Below are 19,860 nucleotides of genomic sequence, written 5' to 3' on the forward strand. Positions count from 1 at the left end.
TGACACCTACTGGTACAAAGATGGAATGGCAGCTGCAATGTCCCTGACTTCTAGTTTAAACTACTTAACTTAGGACATTTTAAAATGAAAAGATCAGTCAAAGTTAAAGAAAATGATTTTAGTGAAGTATCATATTTACAATGTGTCTTTTGTTTTTTTATTTTATTCAGTCCTCCTCAGTGCCCAACTTCAACACATGAAGGAGGTAATGTAGCGTAACTTAAAGGGAGATACACATGGCTAAACTCTTAGCTGCTGCTTCATGTGGAAGCAAAAAAAGTGATCTGTAAGTGTGTGCAGTCCTTATATAATGTGTGCCAGATGAGTGCAATTGAGGGCAAACTAGAGCCTTTCAAAGGAGAGAAATGGAAACAATGCAAGTCTGGTGAGGTGAGGGAGAGTAAGGGGGAAAGGGGCAGGAAGAAACAGGAACCTTTGTAACATTAACTTTAAAACATTTTACAGCAAACATGACGGTGAGCTGAGGCAGTGTGGGCGTGGCCGGCGGCTGGATTAACATCCATTTAACAGTCTTAATCACGTATCATCCCACTGATGAGCAGGAACATCTTCTGTTTTTTCTACTGACTGCAACCCTGTCATGGTGCTGTGCTTGGAGACCAGCTGTTCTCCAGCAGTCTTGAACAAAGACTCAGACATTAATGTGTTTGTGGTGAGAAACTTTAATAGTTTATTATTACAGCGCAAAACCTGTGTAATACACACACAGTCACAGCTGTCATGTCTGACAATACAAGTCATTGCAGAGCTGCAGGAAAACCTTTAAACATCCCAAAATATTTTACTTAAAAGCATTTTTAAAAAAACACACAAAGTGCTGCATAATAAGACCAAACATGTAAAATCACAGGCCCACAGTAAAGATACAACAGCAAAGCTGACACACCCCCTGCTTTTATACTGGAGCTTCAGGAGGGGCCAATGATGTCACAGAACAGCAGCCAATCAGAGACAGCAGGATGAAGGTCCTCCATAAGGCAGAGTGCGTCCTCACTTTCCTGTTCAGAGACAAACATCAGTGATTTCAGCTCAGATCTGGTGCCCTTTGACCTTCCCTAACACACACATGTATGTGCTCTGTGACTCAGCCGACACACGTCTTACCTTTTAGCTTCCTCCAAAGGAGCAGAACTCAAACCAGAACCAGGAGAACCACAGAAACCAGACCTGACATGATGGAGGCTGTGAGAGGAGGGCCAGAGGATGGGGACCAGTACCACCCATCCTCCTCATCTTGCTTTTTTGGTTTATTGTTACCACGAGGGTTTTTTTTATTTGTGTCTTCAGGGTCTTTTTTACTGGTACTTTGGGGGCTTGATGTTCTAGAAGAGTGAGTGATTGGGGTAGAAGAAGGAGCTTTTACATTAGCAGGAGGAGGATCTGCAGGAACAATGACAAAGATGGTTCAGTCAGTTTATTATCTGGTCAGCTCATCAGTTCCAGTAGTCTGTGGAAGCTTCCTCACTGATAGACAGAGCTGTCTGAATTCTTGAAAGACTAAAGAAAGGATCTTCAGGTTACACTGAGGTTACACTGAGACTCTATCTGTCATGAAAGTCTTTATTTATGGACTTTATCAGGCACAGGATGGAGAGGAGTGCAGTGATGGTCTGGGCGTACCCATCTTCTTCTCTCATCCCAAGACCGCAGACAGAAATCAGCATTATAGAATAAATGAGTTAGATCAGGATCAACTGCAGACGATTGGATCGAGGGATTCTGCCTATCCTGAGTCCTCTCCTATACTGTCCTCACACACATGACTGCAAGCCTGCCTACAATACCAATGGACAGGTGTGTCAACTGTGGTGGGCCCGATCAGCAGAGGAGATGGTCTCATTCCAAACAGACTCCCTGCATCTTTCACAGCAGCAATGAGATGTGCTTTTCTCTGTGGTTAAACCTTAGTGACTCACATTTATATTTATATTAAATATTCTCCTCTTGAAAGAGAAACATGGGCCTGAAAAGAAACTAATGTTCACATCTGTCAGTCACAACCTGACACTGAGTCTCTTTAGTAAATCCAGCAGAGTTTTAAAGTCAAATAGAGGTTTTGTGCCACCACAGTGAAGATGGACTTCTTTGTTCCTTCTTTAATATTCCAACCTTTGTAATGATGGGATAATTTTCTCTGGCTGCTCTGTTTATGTGACCTGAATACATTAAGAGAACATGTATCGATAAAGTAAGATATAACCTACCACCTTTCATTGATCTCTATGACATTTCTACTAAAGTCCAGGAAAAGAGGTTGAATAAGAAAGATCATTGCACTGACCTCTGACTGTCAGCCTGAATTCAGGAGACTTCTTATCAACACCAGCTGAGCACGAGTAGAGACCTTCATCAGACTTCTGAACATTAATGAGAATCCACTTTCCTTCAGGATCAAATCCAATCCTTTCAACACTTTTATAAAAATCAGAGTTCCCCTGTTTACCGTCTTTGCTTTGACAGAGCAGAGTCACATTACTTCCTGTCCACACAGGAGATGAAGGGATGTCCAGGATCAGGGAACCTGCTTACCAACAGAGACACAAACAGAGTGATACAGAGACAGACTTCCACCAATACACAGAGTCATACAGACACAGCTGGAACATCTGTACCTGAAACAACGATGTTGACTTCATCACTACGCTGCCCAGATGAGCTTTCACAGAAGTAAGCTCCATCAGAGGCTTTGTCCAACATTAGTTGACAATGAGAATTTTTAAGAACAAATCCTGCAGCTGCTCCACACCTCTCAGTGCGTCCTCCTCTGGACCTCTTCACTGTCCATCCATCAACTGTTTTTCCATCATCATCATCACAAGTCAGAGCTGCTAGACCACTACCAGTGAAGAGCGTTGTTGAATTTGGACTTACACTCAGAGAGACTGAAGGGCAGACAGATACACAGACAGAGTAAATGTATTTGTGTTCTTGTTGGAGTCTCACTGATGGTTTTCACTTCCATCTACTCACCTGCAGAAACAGTCAGTGCAGAGAGATGCAGCACACACACACCTGCAACAGGAGGACAGAGGTCACTGAAGGTCAGAGAAAGTGTGAAGGTGTACTACGGGGTTGGCCAACTCAGGCCTCGAGGGCCGGTGTCCTGCAGGTTTTAGATGTGTCCTTGATCTAAAACAGCTGATTTAAATGGCTAAGTAACCTCCTCAAGATGTCTTGAAGTTCTCCAGAGGCCTGGTAATGAACTAATCATCTGATTCAGGTGTGTTGACCCAGGGTGAGATATCAAACCTGCAGGCTCTCGAGACCTGGAGACACTCCTGGTGTACGAGCTTCATTCTCTTATAGGGTGTGTAAAAAAAAAAAAAATTGCATAAACCCTGCATGATTCATCAACAGTGATGGGCATTACCAAAGTACAGATACTTTGTTACTGTGCTTAAGTGGTAAAAGTGGGCGGGGCAGTAAGTCACACTACTTCAGCATCTAGCTAGCCCTGCTGAAGAGGAGCGAGCATAAAGGGAGTAACGGTTTATTATATGTCAGGTCATTTCAAATGCAGCGTTTCTATGAGCACAACAAACATCAGCAAACACACAAACTATTTGTGTGCAGTTTGTCTCACAGTGTGTTACAGTTAACGGTCCAGCTGCTGTATTTCAAAGAGAGGAAAGAAAGAGAGCTAACGTCACTCAGAGATGGAGAAAGATAAGAAGATAAGAAAGAAGCACATGAGAGGCCGTAGAGAGCTTAGATTTAAAGAGAAGGATCGCTTAGTGTGATGTCATGAACTGGAAATGTAAACAAGCCATGATTTTAATCACATATTGGACCTGTATGTGAAGATCTTTCATGTTGTCAAACAAAGTAAAGTATACTTAAATCCAGTGTTGTGAAGGTTACTCTTAAAATGTATTCCACTACAGATTAGAAAAATGCATGCCCCAAAAATGTATTTTGTAACGTATTCCATTACGTTACTCAATGTGAGTAATGTATTCTGAGTACTTTGGATTACTTTATATATTATCATGCGTTTTATAACTGCATGAATGTACTATTGCTGTGAGATATATTACTATTACTGAAGGCTACTCGCCATACCAATACAAAATAGATGTTTAAATCTTAATATACACGAGTAACAGTAGGTGGACATTAGGTAAGGCTGCACCTTTTGTAGCGATCTGGTATAGAAAACTATTCAGCGCATATATAAAACAGGTGCACGGCTTGAACCGTAGTAAAGGGACCTTGTAAGGTAAGTTGTGTTAGCGCTACTTCAGCATCTAGCTAGCCCTGCTGAAGAGGAGTGAGCATAAAGGGAGTAACGGTTTATTATATGTCAGGTCATTTCAAATGCAGCATTTCTATGAGCACAACAAACATCAGCAAACACACAAACTATTTGTGTGCAGTTTGTCTCACAGTGTGTTACAGTTAACGGTCCAGCTGCTGTATTTCAAAGAGAGGAAAGAAAGAGAGCTAATGTCACTCAGAGATGGAGAAAGATAAGAAAGAAGCACAGGAGAGGACGTAGAGAGCTTAGATTTAAAGAGAAGGACTGCTTAGTGTGATGTCATAAACTGGAAGTATAAAGAAGTCAGGATTTGAATCATCTGAATGTAGGGCTTCTACGATTAGCTGACTAGTCACGATTACGTCGACTATCAAAATCGTCGACTAATTTAATAGTTGACACGTCGTTTGAAGCTTTGTAAGATCCCAAAAGCCGCAGGAATAAGTAGCAGGATTTAAGAGTGTAATAACAGATAGAAACAGAAGATGGCAGCACTGCATGTACAAGGATGCCAGCTACCGTTAAACCCCGGAGAAGAAGAAGCTGTGTCCCAGTTGCCAACAATGGCGGCAGCTAGGTAGTTCTACTACTTTTATTATTCTTTCTGGGTCACAAAATAAATGTTTAACAGGCGAGAATGTAGCTGTGTAAACCTCAAATATCTGCTCAGTTTATCAAGACACCACATATCTGTGAAGGTTCTCAGTCATCCAGGTCATCGTAGTCAAAGGAGCTTGCAAAGAAAAGCGTCTGGACTTCTTTAAGTTACTTGAAGACGTTTCACCTCTCATCCGAGAAGCTTCTTCAGTTCTAAGGTCAAATGGTGGAGAGTCCCAGATATAAACCTAGTGGGAGTAACCCCCCACAGAGGGACAAAAGGACCCCCTGATGATCCTCTAATCGCCTGAGCCAAGGTGTGAAACTGGGTGTGGGTCCCAATCAGCCAGAGTTTCGGGTGCGTTCATTGTGAAACCTGGCCCCACCTTATCATGCGAATTCCTGAGATCAGATGGCCCAGGATGTGAGTGGGCGTTAAGGTGTCTGGGAAGGGATCTCAAAACTGGATTATAGATGGCAGAGAGTTGGTGTCGTAAACCCCCGCCTCTGTTCAAAGACGGTCGCTCACAGTGGACATAGATGCTTCTTTCACTCCTCTTTCAAACCATCTGTCCTCTCTGTCCAAAATGTGAACATTGGCATCCTCGAAAGAGTGTCCTTTATCCTTAAGATGCAGATGGACTGCTGAGTCTTGTCCTGTGGAGGTGGCTCTTCTATGTTGTGCCATGCGCTTGTGAAGTGGCTGTTTGGTCTCTCCAATGTAGAGGTCTGGGCATTCCTCGCTGCACTGTACAGCATACACCACATTGTTAAGTCTGTGTTTTGGCGTTTTGTCTTTCGGGTGAACCAGTTTTTGTCTGAGCGTGTTGCTGGGTCTGAAATGCACCGGGATGTCATGCTTGGAGAAAACTCTCCTGAGTTTTTCTGATACACCGGCTACACAGGGGATGACGATGTTGTTGCGTCTGTCCTTCTTATCCTCCCTAGCTGGTGTCTGGTCTTCTTTTCTGTGCCTCTTTGCTGACTTTAAGAACGCCCATTTAGGATAGCCGCACGTTTTGAGAGCTTCCTTTACATGTGTGTGTTCCTTCTTTTTTCCTTCAGGCTTAGAGGGAACATGTTCTGCCCGGTGGTGTAGGGTCCTAATTACTCCAAGTTTGTGTTCCAGAGGGTGATGGGAGTCAAAGAGGAGGTACTGGTCCGTGTGTGTGGGCTTCCGGTAAACTTCGATGTCGAGGTTGCCGTTCTCTTCAATGTGCACAGCGCAGTCCAGGAAAGGCAAACAGTTGTCCTTTGTGTCTTCCTTGGTGAACTTGATGTTCACCAGGGAAGACACCACATATTTTCAAAAGCGCTCCGATGTTTTCGGAGACGTCTGTTAAACACTAGCTCGATAGCTAGCCGGGGGCTAGGCTCACTAGAGCCGTGAGAGCACCGGACTCCCGGCAAATCATTTTCAAACCCACCGCCGTCTTTCCCTACTCAGGTTAAACATGATGCATAAGTCACTTAGATAACTTAAAACATTTTTTTCAGTATTTTATTTGTTCCTGAGTAAATCGGTTTGGCTGAGATTAAAGTTGTAGTTTTTACACAGCTGAATAAATGTCAAGCAGACAGCTGATTATCAGAAGTATGAGATGCTCGAGAATCCATCCATCCATTCGCTTCCGCTTATCCTTTTCAGGGTCGCGGGGGGCGCTGGAGCCTATCCCAGCTGTCATAGGGCGAGAGGCGGGGTACACCCTGGACAGGTCGCCAGTCTGTCGCAGGGCCAACACACAGGGACAGACAACCATTCACACTCACATTCACACCTAGTGACAATTTGGATTATCCAATTAGCCTATTCCCACAAGCTGCATGTCTTTGGATGGTGGGAGGAAGCCGGAGTACCCGAAGGGAACCCACGCAAACACGGGGAGAACATGCAAACTCCACACAGAAAGAATGATGTTGGAATTGAACTCAGGACCTTCTTGCTGTGCGGCAACAGTGCTAACCACCGTGCCACCGTGCTGCCATGCTCGAGAATGTCCTGTTATATTTTAGTGTCATGAACCGAAGTTCTGCGCACAAGCTGGACCCAGAAGCAGAGCCAACACACACAGGAGTATGAGAAAATAAACTTTATTTTAACTGAAGGTGTCCCGGGAGGGTAGAAGGAAAACACACGTGAAACTAGAGAAACCAAGGGACCGGGAGATGAGTCACGCAGGAACGCCGAAAACAGGACTGTGGGAGGCTGCAACAGAAAAAGGAAAAGAATTATTGGGGTGCGGGGAAATAGCAGCATACGTGGGGGAAGAGTATGAGTCTTACGGTGACAGCGGGGCTGTGGGAGCCGGAGGGAGGGGTGAGTGTCCGCGGGGCAGCTCAAGGAAAGTCGAGGTGGCGAGTACTGAAGGCGATCCAAATTCCAGACGGGCAGGTGGACAGGCAGGTGGCTCAAAAAAACACGGCGAGTTGTTATCTGAGTGCACAGGAATTAGCGCTAGTTCGGACAGATGAGTTTTCACAATCGCTTTCCCGTAGGTGTACGTTACCGCTGTGAGACGACTACGGACTGGCGTGGAGCAGCAGGCTGGGCTGGATCAAATAGTCCACCTGATGATCGCCTGGGATGGGGTGCAGGTGTGGAGTTAACAGCCACGGCCGGGCCGCAGACCATGACATTTAGATAGCAAGGAGCAGACGGCCCACTTTATTAAACTTCACCGAAACAATCTGCAAATTTAATTTAAAGTCAATAAACTGTCATGCACGAACAGTTATTAAAAGTCCGTCTAGTGGCGATCTGCAGTCGTATTTCATCCAGTTTGTAACGGATTGAACGGGCATTGGAGAGGAATATGGTTGGGAGTGGTGGTTTAAACGGACTAGTCTTTAGCCGTGCCCACAAGCCTCCCCGCCTGCCCCTCTTCTGCCTCTGCTCGCAACGTCTCCTCCTGCGGCTTGCTGTTGCGGGTAGCCCCGGGGGTTGCTTAACGAACTCCGGGGGGGATGAGATACTCGGATGTTAGTTGAAGATCTCCACGGCTTAGTTGTAGTAGATCGTCTCTGTTGTATTGAAGTAACCCCAGACTGTGTGAAATAATACCCAGTACCACCAAAAGTGCAAAAATGTAGGAGCTCCGGGCCGCTGCGTCTGTGCGCGCCGCCATCTTGGGTTGTACGGAAGCTCCGGGTTGTACGGAAGCTCCAAACGCAATTTCATTGTTTTCTGACAATGACAATAAATACTTAAATCTAAATCTAATCTAAATCTAAAACTGTCATCTTGTCTTTATTTTTAGATAGCACATATCTTAATCACTTAAAGCTCTAAGCTAATGATAGTTATATTAGAGCAGATGCGTGCTGGTGCACGTTGTACGTCCAATGGATGCATGATATGATTAGTCTAACTAATCTTCCGATTTGTGACTAGTCGACTATCAAAATAATCGTTTGTGGCAGCCCTATCTGTATGTGATGTACTTTCATAATGTGAAATGTCTTGCAAAACAAAGTAAGGTATGCTTATTTCATGTTCTTCCATTAGTACATGAAAATCCTGGGTAGTTTTGTGCAGGATAAACAGGTTAGCTTGCAGCACTGTGGTGAATTATTTAGACTGTCTTGAGCCAGTGAGGGTCGGAGGTCACTGAACAAACTGCTCTCTATCATGCACGACCATCACAGTCCTCACTGCTGAGGCAGCAGAGCTTCCTCATCCCTCAGACTGATTCAACCCGGCTGCCATGAAGAACATGAAATTCTTCCTATGTCAGTCTGACCTTTACTGCTTTTAATTAATTTGATTTTTACATTAGTTTTTTATTATTATTTTAGCTCTGTTATTTGTAGACTGATGCTGGTGTAACAGAAATATTTCATTTGTGGGATCAATAAAGTATCTTTCTATCCATCTGCAGTGACTGTGGTGTTCATGAGCGTCACTAAGGTAAATGTATTAGATAAGGGTCTTAGCATAAATACTTTTTCAGTTGGATACATAAGAATGAGCCAGTTTCACTGTGAAAATTAAGTCTGAAGATAACAATATTATTACTATTCCCACAGCCATCTACCAGGATATTCTCTGTCATTGATGCAGTGCTGAGCGGGCCTGGCTAGCTGAACCTGCTTGCTTGTTTGCCTAGCGCTGTTGGGTCATGTGACAGGAAAACATCAAAGTACAAGAGGGGAGAAAAGGGAACCGGCCCGGGCTGTGACACTTGAAAGAAGCAGCAGCCAGGCTGCCTCTGATGAAACCTCATCAGTGCATACAGGAGAGAAACAGAAACTGAAGCACCAATCTCATTACACTTGTACTGATCCATATAAATCAATGTTAACGATACTTGGATTGATCTGCCCACCACTACATCTGCTGATCTTCTAGTGATCTTAGGGTTGCCCCAGATGCCAAACCTCACTTTAGCACTTTGGCTGTTCACATTTTTCTGATTGGTTGTGCACGCAAAGTCAAAATCAAAGATTATATATAACAGATTCAAGCTGATTATAATGAGAATTTGGATGGAATAACATCCAATTCAATTCAATTTTATTTATATAGCGCCAAATCACAACAAAAGTCGCCTCAAGGCGCTTCATAGATACAGAGAAAAACCCAACAATCATATGACCCCCTATGAGCAAGCACTTTGGCGACAGTGGGAAGGAAAAACTCCCTTTTAACAGGAAGAAACCTCCGGCAGAACCAGGCTCAGGGAGGGGCGGGGCCATCTGCTGCGACCGGTTGGGGTGAGAGAAGGAAGACAGGATAAAGACATGCTGTGGAAGAGAGACAGAGGTTAATAACAGATATGATTCAATGCAGAGAGGTCTATTAATACATAGTGAGTGAGAAAGGTGACTGGAAAGGAAAAACTCAATGCATCATGGGAATCCTCCGGCAGCCTACGTCTATTGCAGCATAACTAAGGGAGGATTCAGGGTCACCTGGTCCAGCCCTAACTATATGCTTTAGCAAAAAGGAAAGTTTGAAGCCTAAACTTAAAAGTAGAGATAGTGTCTGTCTCCTGAATCCAAACTGGAAGCTGGTTCCACAGAAGAGGGGCCTGAAAACTGAAGGCTCTGCCTCCCATTCTACTTTTAAATACTCTAGGAACAACAAGTACACTGAAAAAAAGGGACTGGCCATCTCTTGGATTTATGTAAGCATCTTGCATGTATTTAACACAATTACCTCATGTTTTAAAGATAAATGTAACTATATAGTGTAAAAACTACATGATATGCAGAAAGGGTGTATTAAATTGTTCATATCATGTTCAGGTGAAGTAAGTCAATAAGATAGCAACGTTAAATCTCGTGAAACCACGCGTGATTTCATCTCGCGGGCTTTGGATCGTGGTTCAAAAAAGGCATCCATCTCAGTCAAGTCGAGCAGCCAACTCTACGTTTTTGGTATGTCTTGATTTTTTGAATTAATATTTACCATATTTCAGCCAAATGTAGTTAAACGTCTAGAGTGTCGCCATGTAACATGCTAAAAAAGAGCCGTTAGCTTATTTGCTGTTTTATCTGTTGTCAAAGAATTGGCGCTTTTTCATTTGAATTTGTCTTTGGCACAAGAGCCGTAATATCACATTAAACCTAATTATGAGGCACTCATAACATAATTTGGTTTTCTGTGTGAATAGATTTGCCAACTGACTCTTCAGTTACATTGTGTATTTACTGCACCGTGGTGTTAGTGAGATTTTGGACATTGAACAGCTTTAGCTAATATCATTAGCGGCATTATGCTAGCTTACATCCCTACCCCTCCTGCCCTCACCTGCTGTCCTTTTCTTTTTGTTTTTTTTGCTGCACATTGAGAGACCACATCTATTCTGCATTTCACCAGGAGTCAGCTGATGGATTGTGGGTTCAAGGTGTTATGGTAAGAAAGTATATTCTATTTTCGCTTAAGGTTTCTGTAACTTAATTATAATAGGTTTTGTATAATTATTAGGTGCATGCATACACAAATAGACCACCCTATTAAAACAACTGAGAAATCCAAAATCTGCCATAGGTTTAACTTATACCTGTATGTATTGTCAGAAAGGTGATTACTGGACTCACATTAATGCACACTTGAACTAAAATGAGGTTGTAACTTGTGGGTTCTTGGGTTGCAAATCAGAAACAAACATCTTTGGATTTTTTTAATCCTATAAGATCTGGAAACACAGTTTTTATTCAACAAAACATTACTGATTAACCAAGCACAGTGCCTGCTGTTATTTCAAAATTTCAAAATGTTATTTCAGATAAAATGCAGCATTCCAGTGCATCCCAACCATGCCTTTACAGTCAAGGTTTCTGACGGAGCTGAGTTTCTCTCTGACAGTCTGCTGAAAGTGTTTGCAAAGTGATCGGGGGAACAGTGCACAAAGCTAAAGGATGTAGCTGCCATGATGACAGTAAGAACTTTAAAATTCTTTAACTACAAAGTGTATATGTATTGCATTAGGTCAGTAAAAGATTTTTATGCTGCATCCATTGAAACAGTCAACTATTACCTGTGAGTACTGATTCCACTGAAAGGATGCCATTCTTTTTTGTCATGCATTTACTGGCCCACTGAGAAAAAATTATCTTTTTTTAAAAATATATGTTCTGGAAACTATATATCCATAAAGTTGATGTCAAACAGGAATTTTTGATATTGCTTTGTAGATGCTGGTGTTGCATGTTGACTGGTTTAAAAAGTCAAGTTTTTGTCTGGGATCATTTTCTTCTGTGCTACTGAAAAGTTCACAAATCTCTGTTTTCTTTGTTATAATACTCAAGGATGACATTAATGCTCAAAGGGAGTCTCATCAAAGTGCTCCGCATCTGTGTGAAAGACAATTGCAACATCTTGGTGCAGGAGTTCATGGTGAGTGTTTTATGAGTAGATTGTGGCTTTGCAACATTTAAAAATGCATTTAGTTATCCACTTGATCCTCATTGGACTGGTTAGGACCAGTAGTCCTCTTTAATAATTTGAAGTTCACATGAGGCCTAGTAGTGAACTCGGCCGCCGGCCCTTGAGGCCCCACCCCTACCCCTGTATTAGGGGTCACATCAGTGTGAAAAAACTTTAAATTTGTCATTCTAGTGAACAAAGAAAAATCCCCCCAATATTTACATTAGCTTTTGTTTGAAAAAAAAAAAAAAAAAGACCAACTGACCAACAGCTAACCAAATTGTGGGGCTGAAAGTCTAAATTCTAACATCTTCTGAGTGACATAACCTGGATTTCTGATGGGCCGGTGTCTTTCTAACAAAAACTAATGTAAAGCATTTGAAATTATTATGTTTTTCACCCTCTCTTAGAAACTCTGTTAGACCATGAATGGCAGCATGGCAGGCAACTCTTTGGCTATAGCTATTTACTATGGTTTAAATTACTCTAACATTAGAACTGGTAGATTCAAAAGAGATGAGTTTAAAAGGGAATCTTAAAAAAATGTTTTGTGTTTAACCAGGACTTGACTGAGGCCACTGCACAGATTGAGAAAACCACAATGAACATCTGTCTCCAGAGATGCGCCAGGCAATGACTTTTCTGATGTTGGCATCATCATCGAGGGTATAGTAGTTCTTCAAGATCTGGATAACGTGACCTTTGCAGTAGCCATGCTGTTTGGACCTTTTTTATTCCTTCAATATGAGTTACCCATCACAACTCTGCTACACTTTTGAGGTGATTCAATGGGTGGTAATGGAGTTGGATGCAACTCAGCTCTCAAGAAAAGCTCACAACTAAGACAAAACTGCTCCTGCAAGGAAAGCTCACTGTTATGCATGCAAGGTGATCAGCTCTAGGTGAGAGGACATTTAAATCTCACACTTGTTCTGCTGCATTTTTGAAGCTCAATTCCAGGAGCAGATCGCAGGGTTCATTTTTATATACTCTGCAACTGCCATGAGGACAAGCTGTTTTTGTTGTTGTTGTTTGTTTTTCCTTTTGCTCTGTACAAGTTCTCTGTTTGTCTGTTTGGCAGCATTTTTCAATTTCTGTTTGTATTTTTTCTTTCTTTTACTAGTGAAGAGATGTAGCGTGAACAGTTATACAGTCTAAATATCCCATATGGGTCGTGTGAAATGGTATTTTCAGTTTCATTCAGTTGAAGTAAAGAACGTTGAATATTTCTAAGTGTGCTGTTTTGAACCAAGATGTCACAGTATGATCAGTGCTGTAATTTTTGACAGTCACTGTATCAATGTTATTTTTGCATCTCTTGAATAAAGTTTTTGACCTGCAAGTGCTAATTTCTTTAGTTATTGGGGTAAAATGGGTAATGTTAATAGGAAGGTGTTTGCCAATTCAGTAACCTAATTTAATGTTAATGGAAACTAACATTTCCTCAAATTGTTTAGTTATAATTGTTGTTTAACTGAATCTTGACGTCAGAGGCCTTAAATAGAATGTTTTGTATTGTCCTGTAACATTTTTCAAAAGAAACAGTCTAATTTCTTTGCTGTGATTGATTCCAGAGAACACGGAAGAACTGACATTATTTAACTGTTGATTTATATAGATTCAGTGGAGGAGTAATGTCAGTTTAATTCTTTACCTACTGTCAATGCAGTGAAATTAGACATTTTGTTTTTAAAGGTTACTGGTGGATGCCAGCAACCATCTTGGAAGAGAACAATACAATCTGTTATAAGGCCTCCATTTGAAAATTGTGTATTTGATACTAGAATATAATAGCAAAATGTAATTTGAAGATAACATGTAGTATTTAAGTGACCAAGTAGTATTGGGTAAAAGTTATTGAATGGTGTTGGGATAAAGTGAAAAAATTGTGAAGGATTAAAATATTCCAAGAGCTCAAATTACTTCATCAAAACATGTTTAAGTCACATTTTATCAACACAAATTGCACAGGTTTATTGAACATGAATAAATTGTGTTAATTTAACTCAATTGTTTAAGTTGCTGCCAAAGCAAAACATCTGTGTGCAACAAATGTCCACCATTGAATTAAGTAAATCCAACAACATATTTTTTTCAGTGTAGGCCTGCAGAGCGAGAGTGAAGTGCTCTAATAGAGTGATATGGTACTACAAGGTCATTAAGATAAGATGGGGCCTGATTATTTAACCCTTTAAAACCGGTCAGAGCGGGCACGCTCCGTTTTGCGTAACTATTTTTAAATCCCGGTAGCACTGCAACCACGTGAGCTAGCACAATAATTTTTTTTGCATATGAAAGGAGTTGTACTTACATCTTATGCCATCAGCTTGTCCTTGGTCACAGTTTCCTTCCACATATAGCTTTGCAAAAACTGCATAAAAAGCACTTGAAGGAAAAAAAACATAATATTCCAGAAACACGCTTTGCCGATCCGATCAGCTGTTTGTAACACTTCCTAGTCCATCAGCACGAACTATCGCATGTCCGCCATTACCTGCCCGAAACCGGAAGTGACGTCATTTTCGCGGAAATGTAGTTTTTTACCATCAAGGCCTCATGAGCCTATACTGGTGTTTTAAAAAGTTATGTTTGACTTTATGACTTTCTGTGTTGTTTCTGGGATGCTTAGGACTCATATTGCACTGCTGGAAATAGTTTATTTTGATGCACATGCTGTTTTTTTTTTGCAAATTTGCACTATAATATTTATTTTCGTTTTTCCTGCAGTGTATAGAAATTGGTGTATTTCAAAAATAAAACCATGAAGACACTCAAAATAAATTTCCTGTGGTGGGAAACTATTTTGTGCAACTTTTTTGTATTTACAGTTTTGAGGGATAAGCCTCTTAAATTTCTCTAACTACAAATATATGTTAAAAAAGCAAAAACGATTTTCAATTTTTTTGTAGTTTATTGCACTTTTTTGCAATTTATGTAATTACTATGCACTTAATGCAGACATATTATTAAAATTTAGGCTGTAATGGTTGTATTGATGTATAGCAACTTGAAATGCTCCCAAAAATGGCTCCACAGCAGGTAAAAATATAATATAAGCTCTGGCAGACTTGGTTCTATGGTAGGGTTAAGATTTCCTTTCCAAGTAATATTCAGGGTGGTATCGACGATACTGATCCGATACGATACTTTGTACAAAAACGTATTTTATTTATTGTATCTCAAATTATAGCGTCATAATGATTACAGGACATCAGATTACTTGTTCTTATCACTTAATAATGCAGAGTTCATCATATAGAAATAAAAAAACTGAAGTTGTGCTATTTGAACACGTTGCCTGCCTGCAGCACTAAAGGACTCCGTGAGAGACGTCTGTCTCGCCCTAGCAGCACCTGTCCCTGTCCTCCTCTTCAGTTCGCCTCAACATACGCTCGTCATATTCTGTGATATGATTTACTCTGAGGTGTTTGACAAGGTTAGTGATGTTGCAGCAATACCTCACTTTTTTGCCATGGATTGCAAACCACGTGTCAGCTGTTTGTGGAGGTAAAATAAGTCCGCACATAAGTCCAATTACACTCAGCCATTGTTGTGAGTGCGCGCGCCAAGGGGCTGCAACATGTTTATACAGCCGTATTTCGCACATGACTATGAAAGGCGGAAGAGGAAGTAGTTCCTTCAAATGTAGACAATCCAATGTTATAGTTTCTTTCCACTGTGTTCCTGTTAATGATAAACTACAAATTTACTCAAAATTACTAAAATATTGATATTTTAATGTGAGAATCGATTCTAGAACATAAATGATTGGTATCGGAGGAATCGATATTTCAGGATCGATCTGCACATCACTACCAAAAAAAACAAAAAACGAAATGTACGCTGCCTTTCGGTCTGGTTACTACCCTTTATGTCAGAACCGGTGCAATAATGGCACCGGATACCGGTACCCATCTCTAGTAATAAAGTAACTAATTACTTTTGAAAAAAATAATCTGTAAAGACTGCCAAGAGAAGTCCTGCCATTAATTAATGCTCCAATCTTAAATATGATCAACCTATCTCTAATAATCAGCTATGTACCACAGGCCTTCAAGCTGGCTGTAGTTAAACCTTTACTCAAAAAGCATCTCTAGACCCAGCAGTCTTAGCTAATTATAGGCCAATCTCCAACCTTCCTTTCATATCAAACATCCTTGAAAGAGTAGTTGTCAAACAGCTAACAGATCATCTGCAGAGGAATGGTTTATTTGAAGAGTTTCAGTCAGGTTTCATCACAGCACAGAAACAGCTTTAGTGAAGGTTACAAATGATCTTATCTGATAGTGGACTCATGTCAGTGTTTTGAACGGGTTATAAAACAACAGTGTAAGAACAGTTTCATGGTGTAAGATGCCAGTTTTGACAAGTACAGACTAGTGTAACGGTCTCATCCTTCTCTTTCTCTTTCTGTGTCCTTTTCATTAGAAACTGTCAATCCCACCCCCGCATCACCCTGACTCGTATCATGAACAGGCTTGTGTCCACATGAACGTGCAGACTTTCCCCTTTGAAAAACAAAACAAAACAATTTTTTTTAAATATAAAATACACCAAAACGATCTCCAGCACCGTCAGATGGAGGTGCTGGTCAATGAAGCCTCTAAACAGTAAGTCAAAAATAGAAATAAATAGAAATAAAGGCACACAGCTCTGATGCATAAAGACTTGTGAGCACAGAAGCAGGGTTTATGAAAACCTTCTCTCAGGAAGAAGTTTTTCCAAACAATACTGAAGTTAATGCACACACACTGTGATCCAGCTCAGTTCATTTCCTTTCACACATGTGCCTCACAATCGTTACAAAATAACCAGAAGTATATAGTTATTTGTCCCTACCCCCTCAAGTTTGACCTCTCATTCATTTAATTTTCTTTTAGTCTTAAATTAAACAAACAACATATGAAGCAAAAGTAAGTTTTTCATATGAAAAAGACAGAATGTGTAAATCTGCAGATTCACAAGTTATGAAAACAAACAAACAAACAGAAAAGAACTACAACACCATTTACAGCAACATCACCGTGCTGGGTTAACCCTGTTTTTGTCATTCTTATAATTATTTGAAATAAGTTTTTTATATTTTATTTTCAACTGGTTTATGTTTTAATTTCTTTTATTTCTTCTGTTAGATTTTTAAAGTTGTTCTAGCACTTTGTATTTAAATTCCATTTCCCTCTTAAGTTATACCCACCTTCTCTTTCTATGAACAATTTACAGATTTCTTTTAGAAGCAATTTATTTCTTACTTCATACATTATTTGCGCTGTTTTAAGCTTCACCAAGTCTTGGAATTTAATAGCTTGCATTTTGACAAAGAGTGCATTTGTATGGTCCCTGTACCCTACATTATTTATTAATCTAATGGCCCTTTTCTGTATTATAGTTATTGTTTGTGTGTTATTTTTGCATGTGTTTGCACAGCAAGCAGACAGAAGCTGAACACATACTGAACATACTGACACACTGCAAACATCTCTGTGTGTAAAGGAGACACACACACTGAAAAAGCTGCTCCTTCAGTGTGTGTGCTGGATCAGAGGTTGGAAATTCTTCTTACCGTGCAGCAGGATCACAGACAGCAGCCTCATTTTCATCCTCACAGTCCCGTTTAGAGCTCCTCACTGCCTCCGACCTCACCCTCCTCTCAGGAGACTCTCAACAGGAAGCTGTACCACTCTGACAGGAGGCACCGCCACAATAAAAGCTGTCCTAGACAAACACCTGTGCCAGTCGCGTCCTGATCATGTGTTTCAGACACGTACAAGTTAACCAGTATCCAGCATCAGGCTCAGACAGCACAGGCCTCCCAGCCACAGCCAACACTGGATTAGTCTTCAAGTTTTCTTTCTTTTGTTGTAATACTGTATTCACCTTACAATATGGCGCAATATAAATGTAGCCTGGAGTGAAAATGACTGGACAAATTTACAGTGATGTGATCAAAATCATCCAACATGAGCCATGATTAAATTTTACTGGAAGAAAGTGAAGAGAGAAACAAAGAGCTTTGATTGGACAGTGAGTCGGAACTCAAACTGGGAGAGGTCAGCATCAGCAGTGGTGGTTAATTTCAAAAAGTAATTAGTTATTGTTAGGTTTTGTATTGTTGATTGTCATTTATGCTTAGAAATATCTACTCATATATGCTTAGAGTTTTATAATTAGTTGTAGATTGGTAGAGGTTTGATCCTTAATAGTCTGCAAACTTTGTGTGCACACCTACATCCTGGGAGCATGGGAGAGGTCGTACCTTGTCTTATTGTTTTATGGCAGGATAAACGTGGCTGTATCTGTTTTAGGCTAAGTGCCTTTGGTTTAGATGAACTGCTGGACTTCCAGACCAGCAGGTTTAGGGAAGTCTTTATGGGGTCAAAGGTACTCTTTGTGTGTATGTAGACGTCATATGTTAATGAACCTATGCATATTCATGTAACCTCAATAAAAGAGCAGTGTTACGGGGGAGCGGACGAGAGCAACTGGGGTCAAGCGAAGGAACGGCGTTTGTCCGGTTCTCTCCCGTGCACGAGAAACATGAAGAACTTTGCCTACTTCGTGTCTTGCTTTGCTGTGTAATTATATTGTCTTCAACGTTCCAGCGAATAGGTTCAAGCTACAAACCTATCAGTTATACTTACTAGTTAATTCTTTAATAAAGTAACTGAGTTACAATATTTTAAAAGTAACTAAATATTAGGTAAAGTAACTATTGCGTTACTTAGAAAACAGTGTGCTACCTGCTGAGGTCCAGGGTACAATCAGCTGTTTTTGACTGCTTTTGATGTTTCCTCCACATTTCACCTTTAAAAACGATTTACTTTGCCTTGTTTGGTATCATTCTTTTCAGCACAACCTCACATGTCTGAATTTACTGTTATTTTTTTCATTTTGACATACTGTATTAACACAATTGATCTAAAATCAGATAAAGAAAACAAACTCTCAGTAGAAAAAAGTTTAATTTTTTTACTGTAACAACCACAAACATGTTTAACGAATCATTTTCAGAACTTGAAATAAAAAATCTAAATTGTACATTTTAAAAACCTGTGCACAAGTTTTGCAAATAGCAAATCCATTTGCAGCTATTTACATAAAAATGCAGCTTTTCTGATAATGATTTACTATTTACAGACCAATCAGGTGTTCTGCATCAAATAAGCTCCACACAAATTATTTGTGCGACTTCAAAAAATGATTTCTATCCACTATAAGACAAAGAAGAACATGACAAGCTTCATCCTGTAACGAAAGCTGCTGTGTGCAGCCATGCACACTCACAGAAACTGGGCTTAAACTCAAAATGCAGCTTGATTTGCTGACCGCGATAAGAGCCGCTACAAAACATTACAAAACTTAACTGATGGCAGAAAACTGGGTCCAGATTAAGGAAAGTAAAGCTAAGAACATGTCTTTATCAACACTACCTTTCATTAATGCAAAGTCGGTCAAAAACCCAACAATAGAAAGTACTCTCAAGGCGTGGACAACAATTATCTGTTTCAAAGACCGCACCAGTGAGAGGCAATCGGAAGAATTCCAGCCTTCTGTGGGAGTCAGTGGCTTTAGTAGGTGGGACAATGCAGGCCTTTGGAACTTAAAATCAGATGAGAAAATATAAAATTATTCACATACTTTTTGGGATTGTCCATCAATCCAATGATTCACGATAAGAATCAAAGAAGAAACAGACAAGTTATGTCTCCACTAAATCCAATCAGATCTCTTTTAGGAGTTATACCTAGAGAGACGTATAGTCCAGTCAAAAACTATATTCTAATGATACTCCTATTGATAGCTAATAGAACAATAGGAAGAGAGTGATAGCAAGCTTGCAACTGAAACTGGATATCTGCCAACAGAGGTGGAGCTGTGTGACCAGATACCCCAGTTACTGGACCACAATCCTGGAACTGTCATGGTCCTGGGCCATGTGGGCCCAGTATTCTTAGTTCCTTGTATTTTTGTATTTCGTTCCTTATTTAGGCCATGTTTCCTGAGTTGTCCTGTTGTGTTGTTCCCTAAGTGTTTTCCCTTCGTGACTCTTACCCCCTGTGTGCCCCTCTGTGTATTTATGAGCCCTCGTCTCTCTTTGTGTTTTATTCTATGTTTT

At 40.6% G+C, this 19,860-nt stretch overlaps 1 protein-coding gene and 1 long non-coding RNA gene across 3 annotated transcripts in view; one reads left to right on the plus strand and one right to left on the minus strand.

Annotated features, from left to right (window-relative positions):
* Positions 1-680: 680 nt before the first annotated feature.
* The window catches only part of LOC147333602 (uncharacterized), a 38,506-nt gene continuing 19,326 nt past the window's right edge, over positions 681-19,860 (minus strand). The window contains exons 1-6 of the mRNA XM_086286397.1: positions 17,308-17,404; positions 2,992-3,033; positions 2,634-2,903; positions 2,303-2,542; positions 1,126-1,401; positions 681-1,019 (exon numbers count right to left, since the gene is read on the minus strand). Of these exons, the coding sequence (XP_086142523.1) occupies positions 1,154-1,401; positions 2,303-2,542; positions 2,634-2,903; positions 2,992-3,033; positions 17,308-17,344 (837 nt within the window). The 5' untranslated portion in view covers positions 17,345-17,404 and the 3' untranslated portion in view covers positions 681-1,019; positions 1,126-1,153. Of the gene's footprint in view, positions 1,020-1,125; positions 1,402-2,302; positions 2,543-2,633; positions 2,904-2,991; positions 3,034-17,307 lie in introns of the transcript that reaches the window.
* LOC147333603 (uncharacterized) lies at positions 9,978-13,844 on the plus strand. Of its 2 annotated transcripts, XR_015128383.1 has the most exons (5): positions 9,978-10,255; positions 10,698-10,733; positions 11,107-11,259; positions 11,630-11,717; positions 12,310-13,844. It is a non-coding gene; the product is annotated as an uncharacterized LOC147333603 (long non-coding RNA). The 2 variants fall into 2 exon arrangements; XR_015128382.1 differs by having other exon boundaries at positions 9,978-10,733.

This window comes from Aulonocara sp. 'chitande type north' Nkhata Bay, linkage group LG3 (assembly GCF_057382095.1).
Source record: "Aulonocara sp. 'chitande type north' Nkhata Bay isolate Kocher_YH1m ecotype deep benthic linkage group LG3, A_spYH_male_GT1.1, whole genome shotgun sequence".
In the NCBI taxonomy this organism is placed as follows: domain Eukaryota; kingdom Metazoa; phylum Chordata; class Actinopteri; order Cichliformes; family Cichlidae; genus Aulonocara; species Aulonocara sp. 'chitande type north' Nkhata Bay.